The 22333-nt window shown below is 47.0% G+C and overlaps 1 protein-coding gene across 1 annotated transcript; it reads right to left on the reverse strand.

The window, feature by feature from the left end:
* Positions 1–9490: 9490 nt before the first annotated feature.
* On the reverse strand, positions 9491–13709 carry DRD5 (dopamine receptor D5). Its single transcript, XM_002745992.7, has one exon. The coding sequence runs from the start codon at positions 13274–13276 to the stop codon at positions 11846–11848; it is 1431 nt and encodes a 476-aa protein (XP_002746038.1). The 5' UTR covers positions 13277–13709; the 3' UTR covers positions 9491–11845.
* Positions 13710–22333: the final 8624 nt, after the last annotated feature.

Raw genomic sequence — 22333 nt, forward strand, 5'->3', positions numbered from 1 at the left:
CTTCCTTACAGTGGAAAACCAACAATAAGTTTAGAAAGATGGTAAAATATTTTTAAAAAACACTGTTTGACAACCACAGTAATAACTGATTCAGGTAAGGGTCACTAATAAATGCTAAAAATAATGGATACAAATTTGAGAAATAATAGGATATTTTCATAGTCTCAAAACACTTCTCCAAAGGAAATACTTATTAATTAGAAAGGGTAAAACAGTGGACAGCACCATAACCCCATGAGCAAAGTTAACATTGCTAGTGATGAAACTAATTGACAGCACCTGGCCCCCACGCGCTGGAGGCGCTCAGCACGGCATCTGTGATATTCCTGCCCAATGTGCATGACGGAATCTAATCACAGAAAAGCACCCAAGAACCTGAGTTGAAGGACAATTCTCCCAGGTAACTGGCCGGGTAATCTTCACAACGGTCAGTGTCATGAAAGGCAAAGCTGCAGAAACTTTCAAATTACAGGAGGCAGCTAAATGCAGCACATGGTCTTGGATTATTTCGTTATAAAGCACATTATCATGAAGTCTGAATAAAGTCTGTAGATTAGATGAGAGAATACCTTGTTTTTAGGAAATCTGCAACAAAATATTCAAGGGTAAATAGGCATCACATCTTAGATGACTCAGAAGATAAAGGGAAGAACAGAGATAATTGATACAGTGAAATACTGACGTTGGGGGATCTGGGCAAACAATATTTAGGAATTCTTTGTACTGTGTTGCAAGGCTTCTGTAAGTCTGAAACAATGTGAGAACAAGTTATTAAAAATAACGCATAAAATGTAAAACATCTCTTCTGCAAATTCTTTGGCACTCTTCCCACAAAGAGGTAAAGTGTAATTCCCTCCCCTTGAATATCCTTTGGACTTAGTGACTCACTTCTAACAAATGAATATGGTTTATGACGGTCTGGTCATAAAAGAAGATGCAGCATCTATCACAACAAGGAAGCCCTGTGCTTTGTTATACACACTCTGTGCAGTTGATGTGCCCATTGCTCAGATAAGGAAGCTGGAGCTCAGAAAGCCACCCAGATTCAAATGATTCAGATTCAAATGGTGGAGCCAAAATTCAACCTCAGGGCAGTGGAGCCTCCAATTCCAGGCAGGTGGACTTGTGGACAGGTAGCTGGGACCTGGAGTGTAGACAGGTAGCCAGGACCTGGAGTGTGGACAGTTAGCTGGGACCTGGAGTGTGTCCACCTGGTCATGGCCTCTCAAGTGCTGCCACTTGAGTGTTTGGGGCTGGATAATTCTCTGTGCACCATAGGTTGTTTAACAACATCTTTTTCCTCTACTTACAAGATGGCAGGAACACCTGACACCCAGTCATGACAACTAAAATGGTCTCCAGACATTGCCAAATGTCTGAAGGGTGCAGGGTGCAAAATTCCCTCTGTTGAGAACCACCGACCGCGAGGTGAACCCTGGTTCCACTGCTTACTTGTCACATGACTTTGGACAAACAACTCTTCAAGTTCCTCTGTGCCCCCATGTCCTCATCTGTAAAACGGGAAAGTAATAGCATGTGAGGTTAATGTGAAGAATAAATAAGAATCCAGGAAAGCACTTGGCCCATCATGTAAGAGCTACTTTGCCCATAACCCTAGGGTGCCTTCCCTGCAAACACAAGGCTATTCACAGCAGGTACATAATGAAGAGCTGCCGTCGTGTAGCTGTGGGGATGAATCGATTAACTATTTCAGTAATAAGTGAACAAAAAAACTGAATGTTCTTATCTGTGCACTAGTGCACTTGCTGACTGAAGAAGTTCTGGCATCCTCAAAGAGCAGTCAGGATTAAAGACTCTGTGGCCAGGCTACCTGGGTTCAAGTTTAGCTCTGCCACTCAGGAGGTGTGTGACCCCAGGCTGTTTATTTAGCCTTCATTTCCTTATCTATAAAAAATGGAGTAATAAGAGTGCCTACCTCACGGGGCAGCAAGAGGCAAATGAATTAATACACATGTTGTACCCAGCACAGACTGGGTCTCCATCTTGCCTGCTGTGATTGCTGCTACAGCAATTAACATTAATCCTATCCAAAACCCAATGGCATGTTACATCCAGACCTGTTTCACATGCAAGGATACACAAAGATTCAAAACAAAGGGATGGAGAAGGGAACGGACTCAAGATGGCACGGTGAGAACAACCCAGGATTGAAGCTCTAGGTGAACACGCAGAGGCTGAGTCAGGGCCGCATTTCCAGACCGATCTTTGTTGCCCACAGAACGGGAAAATTCCCAGGTATAAAAGAGACGCGGGGCGCCAGCGCAGCGCAGCCGGCAGCCGGTGCAGCCGGCGGCCGGCGCTGCAGCGCAGCAGCACTCCACAGCACTCCACACAAAGCGCACAGGTCCGGGTGCCCTGTTGAACCGGCAATCTGAGACTTGAGAGGGCAGATTGGCATATCCATCTGATTGAACGGAACTTGGACAGTGAGCCAAGCCAGGAGATTCCAGGGAAATGGCATTTGGGCCAGCACAGTGGGACAAACAAAACGGCGATTCCAAACACTCTGGGTGGAGAGTTTCACTGCGGGCACAGCTGAACCCAGGATGGTGCAGCTCGGTGGGGGAGGGGCATCCGCCATTACTGAGGCAATCTGCCCCTACTGAGGTACACTCCCATTGCTGATGCAGCCTGCCGTTGCCAAGGCAACCCGCCACAACAGAGAGACTCCGCAAGGCGTAGCCCGTGGCAGCAGGGCGGAGACCGCAGCAGCAGGGCAGAGCCTGCAGCAACAGGGCGGACCTCACACCAGCAGGGCGGAGCCTCAGCAGGCAAACAGTGACTAGACTGCCTCCTAGCTGGGCAGGACAGCGCAACAGACACTCATAAAGAAAGCCCCAACCCCGCCGAGACAGAGCATCTGAGAAAAAAAGGGGTTTTTAAATGAGTTCTGCTGCAGCAGAATTAAACGTAGCAGCCTAACAGCCCTGAATGAACAACAGAGCTCACAGCTCAGCACTTGAGCTCCTATAAAGTGCAGACTGTCTTCTCAAGCAGCTCCCTGACCCCTCTATATCCGAAAGACTGACATTTGGCAGGCATCATTCTGGGACAAAGATAGCAGAAAAAGAAACTGGTAGCATCCCTCGCTGATCCGCAGCTGCTATAGGTGCACCCCAGACAAGCAGGGCCTGGAGTGGACCTCAGCAGACGTACAGCGGAGGGGCTAGACTGCTAGAAGGAAAACCAAGTAACAGAAATACTTCATCATCAACAATCTGGGCATCCACTCAGAGACCCAATTGAAAAGTCAGCAACTACACAGACGACAGGTGGATAAATCCACAAAGATGGGAAGAAACCAGCGCAAAAAGGAGGAAAACACCCGAAACCAGAACACCTCACCTCCTAGAAAGGACCAAAACTCCTCACCAGCAAGGGAACAAAGCTGGACGGAGAATGACTGTGACAAAATGACGGAATTAGACTTCAGAAGGTGGATAATGAGAAACTTTTGTGAGCTAAAAGAACATGTTTTAAATCAATGCAAAGAAACTAAGAACCTTGAAAAAAGATTTGAAAAAAGATTCGAGGAAATGATAACAAGAATGGATAACTTAGAGAGGAATATGAATGAATTGAAGGAGCTGAAAAACACAATATGAGAACTTCACGAAGCATGCACAAGTTTCAACAGCTGAATTGACCAAGCAGAAGAAAAAATATCAGAAGTCGAAGATCAACTCAATGAAATAAAATGAGAAACCAAGATTAGAGAAAAAAGTGCAAAAAGGAATGAACAAAGTATCCAAGAAATGTGGGACTATGTGAAGAGACCTAACCTACGTTTGATAGGTATACCAGAATGTGACGAAGAGAATGAATCCAAGCTAGAAAACACTCTTCAGGATATTATCCAGGAAAATTTCCCCCACCTAGCAAGAGAGGCCAACACTCAAATGCAGGAAATACAGAGAACACCACAAAGATGTTCCGCAAGAAGAGCAACCCCAAGGCACATAATCGTCAGATTCACCAGGGTTGAAATAAAGGAGAAAATGCTAAGGGCACCCAGAGAGAAAGGTCGGGTCACCCACAAAGGGAAGCCCATCAGACTCACAGCAGATCCTTTGGCAGAAACTCTACAAGCCAGAAGAGAGTGGGGGATTCAGCATCCTTAAAGAAAATAACTTTCAACCCAGAATTTCATATCCAGCCAAACTGAGCTTCATAAGTGAAGGAAAAATAAAATCCTTTCCGAACAAGCAAGTACTCAGATTTTGTCACCAGCAGGCCTGCTTTACAAGAGCTCCTGAAAGAGGCACTACACATAGAAAGGATCAACCAGTACCAGCCATTCCAAAATCACACTAAATGCTAAAGAGAATCAACATAATGAAGAATCTACATCAACTAACAAGCAAAACAGCCAGCTAGCATCAAAATGGCAGTATCAAATTCACACATAACAATATTAACCCTAAATGTAAATGGACTAAATGCACCAATCAAAAGACACAGACTGGCAAATTGGATAAAAAACCAAAACCCATCAGTGTGCTGTATCCAGGAAACCCATCTCACATGCAAGGATACACAAAGGCTCAAAATAAAGGGATGAAGGAAGATTTACCAAGCAAATGGAGAGCAAAAAAAAAGCAGGAGTTGCAATTCTCATCTCTGATGAAATAGACTTTAAATCAACAAAGATCAAAAAAGACAAAGAAGGCCATTACATCATGGTAAAAGGATCGATACAACAAGAAGAGCTAACAATCCAAAACATATACGGACCCAATACAGGAGCACCCAGATACATAAGGCAAGTTCTTAATGACTTACAAAGAGACTTAGACTCCCACACAATAATAGTGGGAGACTTTAACACTCCACTGTCAATATTAGACAGATCAACCAGACAAAAAATTAACAAGGATATCCAGGGCTTGAACTCATACCTGGAACAAGCAAACCTGATAGACATCTACAGAACTCTCCACCCCAAATCCACAGAATATACATTCTTCTCAGCACCACATCACAACTACTCTAAAATTGACCACATAATCGGAAGTAAAGCACTCCTCAGCAAATGCAAAACAACTGAAATCATAACAAACAGTCTCTCAGACCATAGTGCAATCAAGTTAGAACTCAAAATTCAGAAACCGACCCAGAACCACACAGCTTCATGGAGACTGAACAACTGGCTCTTGAATGTTGACTGGATAAACAATGAAATGAAGGCAGAAATAAAGAAGTTCTTCGAAACCAACGAGAATGAAGACACAACATGCCAGAATCTCTGGGACCCATTTAAAGCAGTGTCTAGAGGAAAATATATAGTAATAAGTGCCCATATGAGGAGAATGGAGAGATCCAAAATTGACACCCTATCGTCAAAATTGAAAGAGCTAGAGGAGCAAGATCAAAAAAACTCAAAACCCAGCAGAAGACAAGAAATAACTAAGATCAGAGCTGAACTGAAGGAGATAGAGACACGAAAAACCCTTCAAAAAATCAATAAATCCAAGATCTGTTTTTTTGAAAAGATCAACAAAATAGACCACTAGACAGACTGATTAAAAAGAAAAGAGAGAACAACCAAATAGATGCAATAAAAAATGATAAAGGGGAAATCACCACAGATTCCACAGAAATTCAAACCATCATCAGAGAATATTATAAACAATTCTATGCATATAAACTAGTAAACCTGGAAGAAATGGATAAATTCCTGGACTCCTGTGTCCTCCTAAGCCTAAACCAGGAGGAAGCTGAAACTATGAATAGACGAATAACAAGGTCAGAAGTCGAGGCAGCAATTAAGAGCCTACCACACAAAAAAAGCCCAGGTCCAGATGGGTTCACAGCTGAATTCTACCAGACACACAAAGAGGAGCTGGTACCATTCCTTCTGAAACTATTCCAAATAATCCAAAAAGAGGGAATCCTTCCCAAATCATTTTATGAGACCAATATCATCCTGATACCAAAACCCGGCAGAGACCCAACAAGAAAAGAAAACTTCAGGCCAATATCCATGATGAACATAGATGCAAAAATCTTCAATAGAATATTGGCAAGCCAATTGCAACAGCAAATCAAAAAACTTATCCATCATGATAAAGTAGGATTCATCCCGGGGATGCAAGGCTGGTTCAACATACGCAAGTCTATAAACGTAATTCACCACATAAACAGAACCACATGATTATCTCAATTGACACAGAGAAGGCATTTGACAAAATTCAACAGCCCTTTATGCTAAAAACCCTCAATAAACTCGGTATCGATGGAACGTATCTCAAAGTAATAAAAGCTATTTATGACAAACCAACAGCCAATATCATACTGAATGGGAAAAACTGAAAGCATTCCCTTGGAAATCTGGCACTAGACAAGGATGCTCTCTTTCACCACTCCTATTCAATATAGTACTGGAAGTTCTAGCCAGAGCAATCAGGCAAGAAAAAGAAATAAAGGGTATTCAAATCGGAAAGGTGGAAGCCAAATTGTCTCTATTTGCAGACGACATGATAGTATACCTAGAAGACCCCATCGCCTCAGCCCAAAAACTCCTGAAACTGATAAGCAACTTCAGCAAAGTCTCAGGATATAAAATCAATGTGCAAAAATCACAAGCATTCCTATACACCAATAACAGTCTTAAAGAAAGCCAAATCAAGAACGAACTGCCATTCACAATTGCTACAAAAAGAATAAAATACCTAGGAATACAACTCACAAGGAATGTAAGGGACCTCTTCAAGGAAAACTACAAACCACTGCTCAACGAAATAAGAGAGGACACAAACAGATGGAGAAACATTCCATGTTCATGGTTAGGAAGAATCAATATCGTGAAAATGGCTATACTGCCCAAAGTAATTTACAGAATCAATGCTATCCCCATCAAGCTACCATTGACTTTCTTCACAGAACTGGAAAAACCACCATGAAGTTCATATGGAACCAAAAGAGAGCCCGCATAGCCAAGTCAATTCTAAGCAAAAAGAACACAGCGGGGGGCATCACACTACTGGATTTCAAACTATACTACAAGGCTACAGTAATCAAAACAGCATGGTACTGGTACCAAAACAGAGATATAGACCAATGGAACAGAACAGAGGCATCAGAGGCAACACAACATATCTACAACCATACAATCTTTGATAAACCTGACAAAAACAAGCAATGGGGAAAGGATTCTCTTTTTAATAAATGGTGTTGGGAAAACTGGTTAGCCATGTGCAGAAAGCAGAAACTGGACCCCTTCCTGACACCTTACATTAAAATTAACTCCTGATGGTTTAAAGACTTAAACATAAGACCTGGCACCATAAAAACCCTGGAAGAAAATCTAGGCAAAACCATCCAGGACATAGGAATAGGCAAGGACTTCATGAACAAAACACCAAAAGCATTGGCAACAAAAGCCAAAATAGACAAATGGGACCTAATCAAACTCCACAGCTTCTGCACGGCAAAAGAAACAGTCACTAGAGTGAATCAGCAACCAACAGAATGGGAAAAAATTTTTGCAGTTTACCCATCTGACAAAGGGCTGATATCCAGAATTTACAAAGAGCTCAAACAGATTTACAGAAAACAATCAAGCCCATTCAAAAATGGGCAAAGGATATGAACAGACACTTTACAAAAGAAGACATATATGAGGCCAACAATCATATGAAAAAATGCTCATCATCACTGATCATTAGAGAGATGCAAATCAAAACCACATTGAGATACCATCTCACGCCAGTTAGAATGGCGATCATTAAAAAATCTGGAGACAACAGATGCTGGAGAGGATGTGGAGAAAAAGGAACACTTTTACACTGTTGGTGGGAGTGTAAATTAGTTCAACCGTTGTGGAAGACAGTGTGGCGATTCCTCAAGGCCTTAGAAATAGAAATTCCATTTGACCCAGCAATCCCATTACTGGGTATATATCCAAAGGACTATAAATCGTTCTACTATAAGGACACATGCACACGAATGTTCATTGCAGCACTGTTTACAATAGCAAAGACCTGGAACCAACCCAAATGCCCATTGATGATAGACTGAACTGGGAAAATGTGGCACATATACACCATGGAATATTATGCAGCAATCAGAAATGATGAGTTCGTGTCGTTTGTAGGAACATGGATGAATCTGGAGAACATCATTCTCAGCAAACTGACACAAGAACAGAAAACGAAATACCACATATTCTCACTCATAGGCGGGTGATGAAAAATGAGAACACATGGACACAGGGAGGGGAGTACTAAACACTGGGGTCTATTGGGGGTAAAGGGGAGGGCCAATGGGGGGGTCGGGGAGCTGGGGAGGGATAGCCTGGGGAGAAATGCCAAATGTGGGTGAAGGGGAGAAAGTAAGCAAAACACACTGCCATGTGTGTACCTATGCAACTGTCTTGCATGTTCTGCACATGTACCCCAAAACCTAAAATGCAATAAAAAATATAAAAAAATCAACAACAAAGGAATGGAGAAAGACTTACCAACCAAATGGAGAGCAAAAATAAATAAATAAATAAATAAATAAATAAAAAGCAGGAGTTGCAATTCTCGTATCAGATAAATAGATTTTAAAGCAACAAAGATATAGTGGTAAAAGGATCAATGCAACAAGAGCTAACAATCCTAACACCCAGATACATAGAGACTTAGATTCAATGAGACAGAAAATTAATAAGAATATCAAGGACTCGAACTCAGATCCAGAACAAGTAAACTTAATAAATATTTATAGAGCTCTCCCCTTAAATACATAAAATATACATTCTTGTCAATACCACATCACACTTACTCATAGGTTTAAATGAAACATTTATTGGCCATTATTAATACCCATATTTTTTTCAGAATAAAGCAATATTTCCGTTCCGTTCATACTCCCTCTTTCTCTTCCTCTTTCTTCCTCTCCTTTACTCATTTTTTTTTCTTTCCTTCTCTCAAAAAAAAGAAAAAAGAAATCAACGTGTAAACCTCTAGATCCAGATTGGCAATGTCTCTCTCATTGCTTAATTTCCTTCCTTCCCTTCCCTCCCTCCCTCCCTCCCCCCTTCCTCCCTTCCTTCCTTCCTTCATCCCTTCCTTCCTCCCTCCCTTCCTCCTTCCCTCCCTTCCTGCCTTCCTCCCTTCCTCCCCCCCCAAAAAAAATAAAATAAAAAATAAAAATAAAATGAAAATCCTATCACACTCCTCTTTTATGGCCTTCCAGCCACACTCCTCCAAGGTGCCAGGAACAAGCCCATTTCCAAGCCTTTGCACTTGCCACGCCCTCTGCCTGGATTACTGTCCCTTCCAGACATTAGCAGTGCTCCAACTCTTACCCAATCAAGGTCTCCTTCATGTCGCTCTTTGAAAAGGCCCCCTCTCACCCCGACCTCCATAAATAAAACAGCAGCTTCACCACCCTATTCACCCTGGGTTATTTGCCACATAGCAATATCCTCTGCCTGGCATTACCTATCCTGGTCAACACAGCACAGTGCAATGCAGCACAGTATAGTGAAGCAATCTTTATTGGCTTATCTCTCCACTGACTCACATAAATGTTCTAAGACAGCAGAGAATTTGATTGACAACTATATTCCCAGCATCTAGAACAGTGCCTAGTGCATAGTACATAATTATAAGGAATGGTGAATGATATTTTACAGAAGGAAATTCCAAAGTCTTCACATAATCCATTTCCCTTAACACAGGACTTATCTAAACTGGAGCCTACAACAGTGTTTTTCACAAAAGATTTTGCTTATAACAACCCATGCTTTAGAACAGAATATTGTAAAGACTTCCAGATCAGTTAGATTTGAGTTTCTCAAACCACGACTGTGGACTCCAGAGAGACAGTAACAGGAATTCCACCAAACAAGGTCCACAAGGTGAACGGCAGTGGGAGAAAACACAGAATCTTGCCCCACTGGAGGGTGCATCATGCACAGGAGAAGCTCTAAGAAGTCCTGTTGAGAAGACAGATATTGAACCTGGGTTTGCTGGACTTATTTCACCAGAGACCCCATCCATTAACATCTGCGTCACAAAGCACAATTTGGTAAACAGTGATCTAGCATAGATTTCCATTTACAGACACAGACAGAAAATGAGTCCCAGAAAGGTTAATTGACTCACTCAAGGTCACGTGGCAGTCTCCGGAACCCTAGAGCAGTGTGCTTTTCACTACCCCCAATGTGGCCTGATGGTTTGCTCAGCTATCCATTCACACACAGGAGGTCAGAAACTGAACGCAGACCTCAGGTTCCAGTATCATTTTGACTAAATGACATATAAAAATGGATGTACTGGATAGGATTTGCTTTCAACCTCACTGTTCCAGAAATAGTCATTCATTCAACAGATATTTAATAAGTGTTAGATGCCAGGAACTGCACATTTTGCGGTGATCAAGATATGGTTGCCCAGAAGACTGGCAATAAAATTATCCTTTAAGAGAACAAAATTGATTGAACTGTCCTTGATAAAACTGCTTGAAAGCAGGGACTTGTAAGACATTACATATTCACATTTCATTTGCTTCCATTAACTGCGCTCATATTTAGATCTGATGTTAATAATATGCGCTCATATTTAGATCTGATGTTAATAATATGCGCTCAACCGGTGTGGGTCTGGAATAAAACACTCCCCTTGACTGTGACTGTGCACACTGCAGAGAGGAAAAACAAAATGATTGGAGTTAGTCGGGCTCTTCTACCGAGCACCTAGACCTACAGATTTTCCAGTTTCAAGTTCATTCACATTTCATCTCTGGCTTCTACATTTTAGTTAAAAAGCATTCCCCTATTTGCTATTGTCCACTAAGGAAAATGCCTATTGAAAAAACAGGATTTCTATTTTAAAGCATCTTGAGTCACACATTTCAAAGCTCTTCAGGAAAGACGATTTCTCAAAAGGCATGTCATTCTAAAACATGCCACAGATTTCACATGGAGAAAGAGTGAGCTATTATTCTACACAATCTTTTCAATGAACTGATGGCATCTGTCTAGGAATTAGGAGAGTTGTCTTATTTCAAAAAAAAATTCCACCTGAGAAAAAAAAAATCTAGGCTTGAGAAGATCTAATGCCTTGCCACTGATGCCAGGTTTGGGCACAGACCCCACATGTGTATTAGTAATAAAAAGAAACCTGAGAAAACAGAAGCTCCTCAAGGTCCTTTGCCCTGTGTGTACCTTTAAGGCCAAACTGTAAAGAAAATATGCACGTCCTTCCAGACCCAGCAAACATTTTTGCATTTTAAGGATGCACTCATGGTTTCTTCACAAGCATTTCTGAAACACAAGGTAGCAAAGCAAAGATAGTCACCCCACCATACAAATAATCCCAGAATAAATGAGGGAGACTTCCTCGTCTATGATATAGAGACACCCACCAGCACAGAGAGAAGAAATGACATAAGCACAGAGCCACCGGAAGCCAGCCCCAGGAAAGCTATGTTCCCACTACATCACTGCACACACACCCAACCTGCTGTTTAAAAATCAATTTAAACACTAACAATGACTGAAGAAGCCATTTGTTTAAAAAGGGAGGGGAGAGCATATTTTTTAAGGACCAAGTATCACTTTTTTTTTTTTTAAAGGACCCAGCACCATACTCTCTTCTTTAATAGGGTCACCTCTGGCAGGCTGGGTATATTTGACTGAGTTTATTGCAACTGCTTCTGCCAATTCTTTGAACTACCAATCAATGGGGTGAGGTTTCTACGCACATGAGCTACTACTCAGAAACACATTATAAACAGGGCAGCGCTGGAAAGGCGTGTATTTGCGCGTGTGTGCATGCTTGTAAATGTCACTGCAGTGATGCAGATCCAGGAGCGAGCTTCTTAATGCCGTTTAATGGAATCCATTTGGGGTAAAAGGTGTTATTTTGCCTAAAGAAATCTCCCCCTCGCAGTCCAGCTCCCAGACAGACTCTGCCACAGGGTCACCATCTGGGGACATCTGATAGATCTGGGACATGCGATCAAAAGAGCCCTCCTCCTCGTCATCGTCCACTTGCGGGTCGCCTGGGGTCACCGCGTTGGGCATCATGTGGATATAGGCAGCTGTGATTTCCTTCTGGAAGACGGTGTCCTGGTTGTAGGAGACGAGCTCATTACTGATGTTCACCATCTCCACCGGCGTACGGGAGCAGAGGTGGCTGCACCCCAGCAGCTGGGCAAACACCTTCCGGAAGTCGGCGTTGAAGGCGTAGATGATGGGGTTGAGTGAAGAGTTGGCCCAGCCAAACCAGACGAAGACATCAAAGGTGGTCTCGCTGACGCAGGGGAAGCCGGCTGGGGGGCCTTCGGGGTGTCCACTGCAGAAAGGAACCATGCAGTTAAGGACGAAGAAGGGCAGCCAGCAGCACACGAAGACCCCCATGATCACCGACAGGGTCTTGAGCACCTTAGTCTCCTTCTTAATGGAAGCGCGCAGGCTGGTCTCTGGCGCGCAGGCGGCGCTGCTCCGGCAGCTCTGCGCGTGCTCCGCGGCCCTCTCCAAGGAGGAAATCCTGCGGATCTGCACCTGGGCGATGCGGTAGATGCGCGTGTAGGTCACGATCATGATGGCCACCGGGATGTAGAAGCTGACGAGAGAGGAAGAGATGGCGTAGGTTCGGTTCAGGCTGGAGTCACAGTTCTCTGCCCTCACGTCGGGTTCCCAAACGTCCTCCCAGGGCGTCCCGTTAGCCAGGTTGTTGGGCAGGTCCAGTCCGCCCCAAGAGCCTGCCTGGTCCCGGTGCCAGTTGAGCTGGACCGGAATGAAGGAGATGAGGATGGACAAGGTCCAGGCCAGGCCGACCATGACCAGGGCCATGCGCTGGGTCATCTTGCGCTCGTAGCGGAAGGGCCTGGAGATGGCCCAGTAGCGGTCCACGCTGATGACGCACAGGTTCAGGATCGAGGCGGTGGAGCACATGATGTCGAAGGCCACCCAGACGTCGCAGAACGCTCCAAAGGGCCAGTAACCGGCCACTTCTGCGACCGCCTTCCAGGGCATGACCAGCAGCGCCACGAAGAGGTCTGACACGGCCAGAGACACGATGAAGACATTGGTCATCTTGGCGCGCAGGTGGCGGCTCCGCACGATGGCAGCGCACACCAGCACGTTGCCCAGCAGGGTCCAGATAATGAGTAGGGTCAGCAGGCCGGCGGTGACCACCTGCGCCGGCCCCAGTGGCGGTGCCCCAGCCGAGCCCCCCACGGTGTTTCCCTGCGCCAGCTGCTGGTTCAGGGCGAACTGCCCCGGGTACGCGGTGCCATTGCTCCCCGGCGGCAGCATTTCTGGCTGGGCTGCAGGGGCGGTCTGTGCGCGATCCCAGCTTCAGCCCTGCGACCCCCGGGCAGCCCCATCGGGCACCCCGAGGATGCGCCCCCTCAGTCAAGGGACCCTCGAGCCCCGGGGGGCGCTCACCGTGAGCTGCGCCGGGCCCCTGGGCGCGCGGGGACTTCTCTCGCAGCCTGAAGCGCCTCTGGCTCGGTGGCCGCGGTGCGCCCCTCCAGTCTCGGCGCTGGGGACAGGAAGCGGCTGGTGCCCGCTGACGGCCAGGGCTGTTGTCGGGAGTTCGCAGCGCGCCGGGCGGCAGCGGCTGTGTCGGGTTCGGAACCAGAGAAGAAGAGAGCGAGCCGCCACTGAGGGGCTGGGGCAGACAGCCGCTGGCGCTAGGAGCTGCGGCGCTGCCGCGGTCCCAGGCTGCTCCCGGGCCCCGCTTCCCGCCCCCCGCGCCTCCGCGCTCGGCTCTCTCGCGCTCCCGCCCCACCTGTGCCTTAGCGCCGTCGCTCGTCGCTCGTCGCTTGTCGCGATCCAAAGTCTAGGGGCGATCCAGCAGACCCTAGCCCCGGGCGGGGGAAAACTCTCCCTGGGAAGACAGAACGGTGCTTGGAGGAGACCTGGAGCCCTAGCCCTGGCCACGCTTGGGGAACAAGAGGCGGGGTAGGAAAGAGGACTCCAGGGTTCCAGAGGGGAAACGAGCTTTTTGTAGGGTAAAGGGGGCAGCCTTGGACTGCCCACAGACCTGAGTCCCAATCTGGACTTTATTCCTGGCTCTGCTACTTTGAGGGTCCTACGTTACTTTACCCGGCCTTGGTTTCCTTCCCCGCGGCGTGGGATGATGATTCCTATTCCTATGGCGGTGTCAGGGGAAGCCGTCTAGGAAGAGGTGCCCAGTAGAAAGTGTCTCCTAGGAACAGGCTCCTGCTTCCCCCAGCCTCTCCTTCAACACCCTGAGACCGGAGCTTAACCTGACCTCTTGGGAGACTGTCCTTTTCCCCGCCACCGCCCCCAATTCCTTGAACGATCTTTCCATTGGGGAATAATTTGGGATGAACCCAAAAGACCAGAGGAGGAAGAGAACCCCCCAGAGAGCTGGAAGCCTCTTCTTCCAGGGCACTTTTAAGAGGGATGGATAAACAGCTCAGTGTTTACCAGAAAAGGAACTGAGGGCGCCCAAACCCCAAACTGGAAAAAAAGAATGATGGAAAACAGTGTTCCTGAGCTCTGAGCACACCTCCCAGCTGACAAGTGGCATTTATGAAGCGTTTCTGCCTCTGCTGGTGTTAAGCTGAGCTGAAGGCAGCTGGGAGAGAAAGAGATGTGACAGCAGCCAGCTACACAGCTCCGTCTGCCACCGGCTGGCCCAGACACCTGCAGCGTAATGAGGTCTAGAAACAGACTGGACTTCTCCTCCCTTCCTAGTAGTCTCCCCCTCCATCAAACCCACCTGCACCCTGGACCAACGCCTGCAAGTGTCCCAGCTTCTCAGACTTAGGCAGCTCAGCCGAAGCAGTCCCTTCCCCCAACCTCCTTCCCTTTCAGTGCTTTCTGCTGCTGGAGAGGGCAGGACCATCTGTCCCGGTGCCTAAACCTGAAACTGAAGAGTCGTCTTCACTTCTTGTCTCTCCTCATCTTCTGGGAGCTGGACCACTGACATCCCTGTCCAGAACTGTGCCTCCTCCACCCTGTTTGATGGTGGCACTCTCCTGGCCTCCAGGCTCTGCCCTGACCCTCTGTCTTCCCAGCAGGCAGTGATCTTTCCTGAATGCGACTATTATCATCTCACTCCCCTGATGAGACACCCTCACTGTGTTTCACGATCACTCCCTGTGGCCCATGTTCCTGGCCAGGCATGCAAAGTCTTTTCCTCATCTTCCCCTCATCTTTGTCCATAGCTCCTGCTTCTTCTCCTGCCACCCCTCCACATACAGTCTGGATTCAAGCTGCTGCCACCACTGCCACCACCAAAGAAGAGCACCCATTGTAAATGGTCACGTGGTAATTCCTCCACCTGGAATGACCTTCCCCCATCCTCTCCTCCTGGAGAACACCAACTCATGATGTCAGAAAAGAACTTGGATTTTGGAGACAGGGGTTTGAATTCAAGTCATTCATTCTTTGATTCAGCAAATATTTAACAAGTACTGACTTGTCCCAGATGTTGTTTTACTCACTGGTTATACAATGGGAGGCAGAGAGAGAGAGAGAGAGAGAGACCCTACTCTAAAAGCCTGAAGCCTAGATAGGCTTTAAGCCAGGAATAATCCAAAGAAATGCACAATTACAAATGTGACAAGGGCTGTGAGGGAAAGTTCACAGCCTTATGGAAGTGTTCAATAGTTGGGGAGGTTGGCCAAGGCAAGATGTTTAGGGAGGGCTTTCCTGGAGAAGTTTCTCTTTGGGTTGAATCAGTTAGGTAGGCAAAGAGGAAGCCACAGGGAAGGGAAGTATGGCAGACAGAAAGAATAGGCACTTTACCAGGTTTGGGATCTTGGGCAGGTCGCTTGATCTCTGTGAGCTTCAGTTTCCTCATCTGGGAAGTGGATTAATAATAGTCATTTTAAAAGTGTGATGAGACCGAAATAATTAATGTGTGTGTTCAGAACCACCCATTTTTCTCCCTCTACTGTGTCTGTGCAGTTTCTTGACCTGGGCCGCCCTCCAGAAAGGATTCCATTCTGGCTTTTGTGGTAGAGAGTGGATGCATGTTTAGATCTGAAAAGCTGGAGGGGGAAGGAATGGTCCCAAAAGGAAGAGACTGTGCTTGTCTTCACAATAAAGAGCAGAGAAGAGGAGAGAGGGCCTGAAAGCTGGGGGTGGAGTTTTGCAGGGAAGATTGCATGAAAGGTGAGTGAACTGGGATCTGGGGGAAAGTGGATAGGAGAGCAAAAGGGAATTCTAGAGAACGATCGCTACTGATTTCACAGAACTTAAGAAATGCAAGTCAAGGTCCAGGTGCGGTGGCTCACGCCTGTAATGCCAGCACTTTGGGAGGCTGAAGCAGGTGGATCCCTTGAGATCAGGAGTTCAAGACTAGCCTGGCCAACATGATGAAACCCTGTCTATACTAAAAATGCAAAAATTAGCCAGGCGTGGTTGCATGTGCCTGTAATCTCAGCTACTCAGGTGGCTGAGGCGGGAGAATCGCTCAAACCCAGGAGTCGGGGGTTGCAGTGAGCCAAGATCACATCACTGCACTCCAGTCTGCTGGGCGGGAAAGTAAGACTCTGGAATTTAAAAAAAAAGAAGGAAGGAAGGAAGGAAGGAAGGAAGGGTGGGTGGGTGGGAAGGAGGAAGGGAGAGAAGAAGGAAGGAAATAGAAATTCAAGTAAAGAATTTGAGTTTGAAAATTACCTTTTTTCTACCGAACTTGAGCCTGCTTGGAGACTGGGCAACATGGATCTCTATAAGTTGTGCAAAGCACTCAATGTTAGAACCTGTCCAGCCTTTCAGAGCCAGCTCAATCACTTCTCCAGAAAGACTTGCCGAGTCCTCTGCACTGAGCAGGTGTCCTGTGCTCCAGGAGAGCACTAGGTTGGCTCCTAGTGCAGCTGTTATGACCCTGGACTGCACCATCCATCACATCACCATCTGGCCTCCAGAATCCCAGCTTCTTAAATCAAGAAATTGTGTCTTATTCATGGCTGAATTCCCCAAGCGAACACAGTGAGTGGGTGTTTGACAAATCTTTGTTGGTAATGAATGAAAAAGGGGATTTTGTGCCCAATACCATGAAATCAATGCACAGAAGGTTCAACCAACCAAGGAAGGCACACAGACGCTGGCCGCACACACTGACGTTTGTTTTCAGATAGTCCGGTCCAGTCCCCTGACTTCCACCAATCCATTCATTCATTCCACAAGTATTTCTGATGGGTTGGAGGCAGGGCCATACAGGATGTGTAAGTCACCAACAGGGTGGGTTTGTATAATGAATATAAAAAACCTCCAGCATATCAAGAAAGGGCTCCCTTCAACATCCAGCCTGGGTGACACAGGGAGACCCCATCTCAAATTAAAAAAAAATGTTGGGGTCGGGGAGCTCTCTTTTTCTAATTAGCACAAGATTCCTCTGCTTTGGGTTCTGCTGCAACCATCTCTCAGACCCTCTTCTAGTCCCCAGGGATACAAACAGAATCAAAAACATATTCCTTGTCTTTCTTGGGCTTATATTATTGAGGAGAGAAATAAACAACTTCAAAATAATGTCATCTAATGCTAAGCACTATAAAGAAAATGGAACAGGGTAATGAAAGAGACACTAGCAAGACTAGAGGAAAAAGCTGCTTCAGAATGAGCTGTCAAGGAATCTTCTTTGCAATCAGAAAGGTGACAAGGATTTCTTCAGGCAGATATCAGGGGTAAACCATTGTTGGAGGAAAGCAAGCCCAGGCAAAGGCCCTGGGGCAGATTGAGCTTATTTGATAAAGAGGTAAAAGGGTCAGGATGTCTGTAGCAATAGTGGCCAAGGGAGGGAGAGGTATGAGAGAGAGGAGGTGAGCCCTGTTGCCATGGTGAGGCCATGAGGATTTATTCTAAGTTCTGGATACCTGGAGTTTAAGTCCTCTGAACTGGATGGTAACTACAAGCCCTCATACCTCAATGCTACAGTCTGTAAGCCCCCATTATAAGAGCTTGGAAGCTTCAGAGATGACAGGAAACCCCAGAACGCTATGGTAGAGCATATCTAGGTGGCTTCTCCCAACTCAGACCCTTTGACTGTAAAAAGACACAGGTTTCAGGGCCGGGCACAGTGGCTCACGCCTGTAATCCCAGCACTTTGGGAGGCCGAGACGGGTGGATCACGAGGTCAAGAGATGGAGACCATCCTGGTCAACATGGTGAAACCCCGTCTCCACTAAAAATACAAAAAAATCAGCTGGGCATGGTAGTGCGAGCCTGTAATCCCAGCTACTCAGGAGGCTGAGGCAGGAGAATTGCCTGAACCCAGGAGGCGGAGGTTGCAGTGAGCGGAGATCACGCCATTGCACTCCAGCCTGGGTAACAAGAGCAAAACTCCGTCTCAAAAAAAAAAAAAAAGACACAGGTTTCAGGGCTGAGATCCACAAAACTCTAGCAACGGCAGCACAAACGCCGACCAATGACAGCACGTGCTGCCTGTAGCCCTGGAGCACCAGGCATGTTCCAGAGCACCCTTGCTGCACCGGCCTCTAATTGTTGATTATAAAGGTCTAGGGTAGTCCCCAAAGCTGAGATGTCCAAAGTAGCTGGAATCAGTCAGGAGGCTTGGGGCAGTGGCAGGAAAATATTTTCCTCCCTGGTAGAGCCACAGTGGGGTATCCAGCCTGGATATCCGTGGCGAGAAGAACCAAGGCACAGCGCCAAGACCTGGGGAACAAACCCCATTGGAGCTGAATCCAGAAAAACAACCTTTTTCTAATTCACTCTCCTGCCCCTCATGTCATCATTGTACTTTTGGGTGTACCCAGACTGCTCTGAAGCATTCAAAACATCCCTCATCACCTCCCCAACTTGTGCGTCAGTCATGGCTTCCTTTTTACCTGCTTTCACTTGCTCCTTGTGGCGGAGATGGCTCCCAGCAGATCCCTCCCTACATTTGCTGAGTTCTCTAGCTGTCAGGTGGAGGCTAGGGAGCCAGATTCTGGCCAATAGAATATGGGCAGAAGTGTTGTGAACCATAGATCTGAGCCTTAGAAACAACCCACAGGACCCTGAGCTCTTCCTCCGGCTGCTGCAGTGGGCTTGGAAGCCATGTGTGTTCTAGAAGTGTAGCTACAGATGGAGAAGGCCCACGTGCTAGCTAGTCTCCAAAGATGGTGCATCAGGCCTTTCTTGCATTGCTATAAGGAAACATCCGAGACCAGGTAATTATAAGGAAAAGAGGTTAAATTGGCTCAGGGTTCTGCAGGCTTTACAAGAAGCATGGTGCTGGCATCTGCTCCGTTTATAGGGAGGCCTCAGGGAGCTTACAATCATGAACAGGCACATCACATGGCCAAAGCAAGAGCAAGTAAGAGAGTCAGCAGGTGTGGGACGGGACATGCCACACACTTTTAAATGACCAGATCTCACAAGAACTCACTATCTTGAAAACAGCACCAAGCCATGAGGGCTTTACCCCCATGGTCCAAACAACTCCCACCAGGCCCCAACTCTAGCACTGGAGATTGCAATTTAACATGAAATCTGGGTGAGGATCAATACCCAAATTATATCAGAGGGCCTCCCCTGGAACCAGACCTCCTGGTTTCCAGGCTCCTCCCATGCTGCTTCTGGCCTGGTCCCCCCAGGGAAGCCAAGAATGCAGTGGATCTGATGCTGCATGGGGGCTGAGGCTCGGCCATGAGGGGGCTTGCAGCGGCCACTTTGGTCTTTGGAACCTTTGCTCATGAGAGTCTCCCTGCTGGGTCCCAGCCACCATGCTGTGAGAAGTGAATGTCATGTGGAGAGGCCATGTGAGTCTTTCTGGTCTAGAGCACAGCTGAGCTCCCAGAAGACAGCATCAACGGCTGGCCATGTGAGCCAGCTGGCATAGACACTCCAGACCAGCCTGTCCTTCTGTCACCTTAGCTACAAGGAAGGCCCGTGACTCCAGAAGTGCCCATCATTATGCTGAATCCCCTGGCCTCAGTGGTCCACGAGGTGTGGAAGCATGTCCCACAAGGCTCAGACGGAGTTCTGGCCGGGATTGATGTGTAGATGCTGGATTTCTTTCTGCTGGGTGGCTCTGCTGTGATGTGGTGGGCCTCGGGTTTCCAGATGGTCGTTTTCCTTATTTGCAGTAGAAGGGATGAGGTCCATATAGAGAAGAGAGCAAATTACAGGGAGAGAAAGAGAAAGAAGTAGGGAGAGGGAGGAAGAGAAAAAGAAGGAGGGAGGGAAGGAGAAGAGGAAAGAAAAAGAGAAAAAGGAGAAGGAAAGGAAGGGGAGAGAAAGAGAAAATGACTTCTTTCAACCTCTGCCTTCAGTCACACCGTGGTCTTCACAGCTGCAGAGCCAGTAGGTCACCCTTTAGCTGAAACATGCCTATGTGGAGTTTCAGTTGTCACTCACATCTGACAAAGCCCTGCCTAGCACACGGAATAAACCATGTTCAGCAGTGGCACGAGAACAAGGGACTGCCTGGTTGGTGGGCGGCACGGGAAATGGCTGTCCAGAAGATGACACTTGGGATTCAGGGTAAAGTGGAATTCACAGCCTGCAGGGTGGAAGTGCGTCCGTAACACAGGGAACAGCATGGGCAAAGGCTCAGAGGCAGGAAGCTTTACATGCAAAAGGATGCATTTTTAGAACACTAAAGAGTCTCCCTGTTATCCAAAAGATTGAGTTTTTTATCATTTTTGGCCAGGCATGGTGGCTCACACCTTCAATCCCAGCACCTTGGGAGCCATCTCAGGAGTTCAAGACCAGCCTGGCCAACATGGTGAAACCCCATCGATACTAAAAATACACAAATTAGCTGAGTGTAGTGGCAGACACCTGTAATCCCAGCTACTCGGGAGGCTGAGAGAGAAGAATTCCTTGAACCCAGTGGCAGAAGTTGCAGTGAGCCGAGATCACCCCACTGCACTCCAGTCTGGGAGACAGAGCGAGACTCCATCTAAAAAGAAGACTGAGTTTCTCATCATTTTTGGAAACTGAGAGTTTTCTCTGTACCCACAAGACCTTGTGATGCAAAATAGAATATACTATGCAGCTAGGTTTCCACAGCCTTCAGTCTCCCCCGGGGAGGGCTCCATGAGCTGCTTGTCTGGTGGGGATGGTGGTTCCTGTAAGCACTGGGTGTCCTCTTACCCAAGCTCTTTCCCACAAACAGTTGGGCAGAGTTAAAAACTACTGAAAACCAAGATATCTCTCTGACATTGGCTTGTCAGAGCTCAGCCTCATCAGCACAGACTCTAGCCAGCTAAGCGGCTAATAAACTCCAGCGTCATTTCTTCCAGCCAGAGCCCTGATCTCAGGGGACGACAGCACGAAAGTGATCCTTCCACACGCCTGGCTCCAGCAACATTGTACTAAGAGGATTTTCCTCGAACAGTTTAGCACAGAGTGAGTTTTTCTAATCCAGTTAGCAAATATTCTTCTGTTTGAACTCACTGACCCTCCTTTTTCTGAAGACGTATTTTAAATTGGATTTGCTTCACTGAGAGAAATGGCAAACTGGATAAGAAAATGGGTGGGATTTTGCTGCAGCCACTGCTGGTATCAAAAGACGACTCAACTCTGTCTTACAGCAAGGAAGCTCTGTTTCGTGGCTGCAGGACACACTCTGAGCTCCCAGCCACCAGCCCTGCCAATGTGCCCAGCTTGACACAGGGCAGGGAACGTTGTGGGGGGGGAAGGGCAGGTGGAAAGGCCCAGGTGATGAGCCAGCCACATCATCTCCAGCACAGGCCCCTGATGGTTGCCCTAAAGCCTCCTCTCGAAATCCAAAGGTCAGCTCCCCAGTTCAGGAGCAAGGAGGTTTCTGGCAGGTTAAAATGGCTAACTCAGCTGGGCACAGTGGCTCATGCCTGTAAAACCCAGCACTTTGGGAGGCCAAGGCTGGTGGATCATGAAGTTAGGAGTTCAGACCAGCCCGGCCAAGATGGTGAAACCCCATCTCAACTAAAAATATAAAAATTAGCCAGGTGTGGTGGTGGGTGCCTGTAATCCCAGCTACTCAGGAGGCTGAGGCAGAGAATTACTCGAACCCGGGAGACAGAGGTTGCAGTGAGCCGAGATCATGCCTCTGTACTCCAGCCTGGGCAACAGAATGAGACTCTGCCTCAAAAAGAAAAAAAAAATGGCTAACTCAGGAGTTTGGCACCTTTGAAAAGCAGCACTTTGCAGACAGAGGGAGAAGGATGGGCTTACAAGACAGTCCTGGGTTCAGATCCCTCTCTGACTTACCAGCTCTGGAGCCTTAAGCAAGTGACTTAACCTCTCTAAGCCTCAGTTGCCTATCTTTAAAATGGCATCCCTAATCCTTACTATGAAGAGACGTCATGGGGAAGTGAGATGCTGTGCTTAAGGAAGGGCAAGTCCCTGTATTGGTCAGGTTTTTTTACAGCAGTGCTGTATAACACACAGCCCCAGGGGCTC

The sequence above is a fragment of the Callithrix jacchus genome, chromosome 3 (assembly GCF_049354715.1).
Source record: "Callithrix jacchus isolate 240 chromosome 3, calJac240_pri, whole genome shotgun sequence".
Taxonomy (NCBI): Eukaryota; Metazoa; Chordata; class Mammalia; order Primates; family Cebidae; genus Callithrix; species Callithrix jacchus.

Excerpts from the sequence above, each read along its gene's own strand:
- DRD5 (XM_002745992.7), bottom strand. The coding sequence starts at position 13,276 with ATGCTGCCGCCGGGGAGCAATGGCACCGCGTACCCGGGGCAGTTCGCC.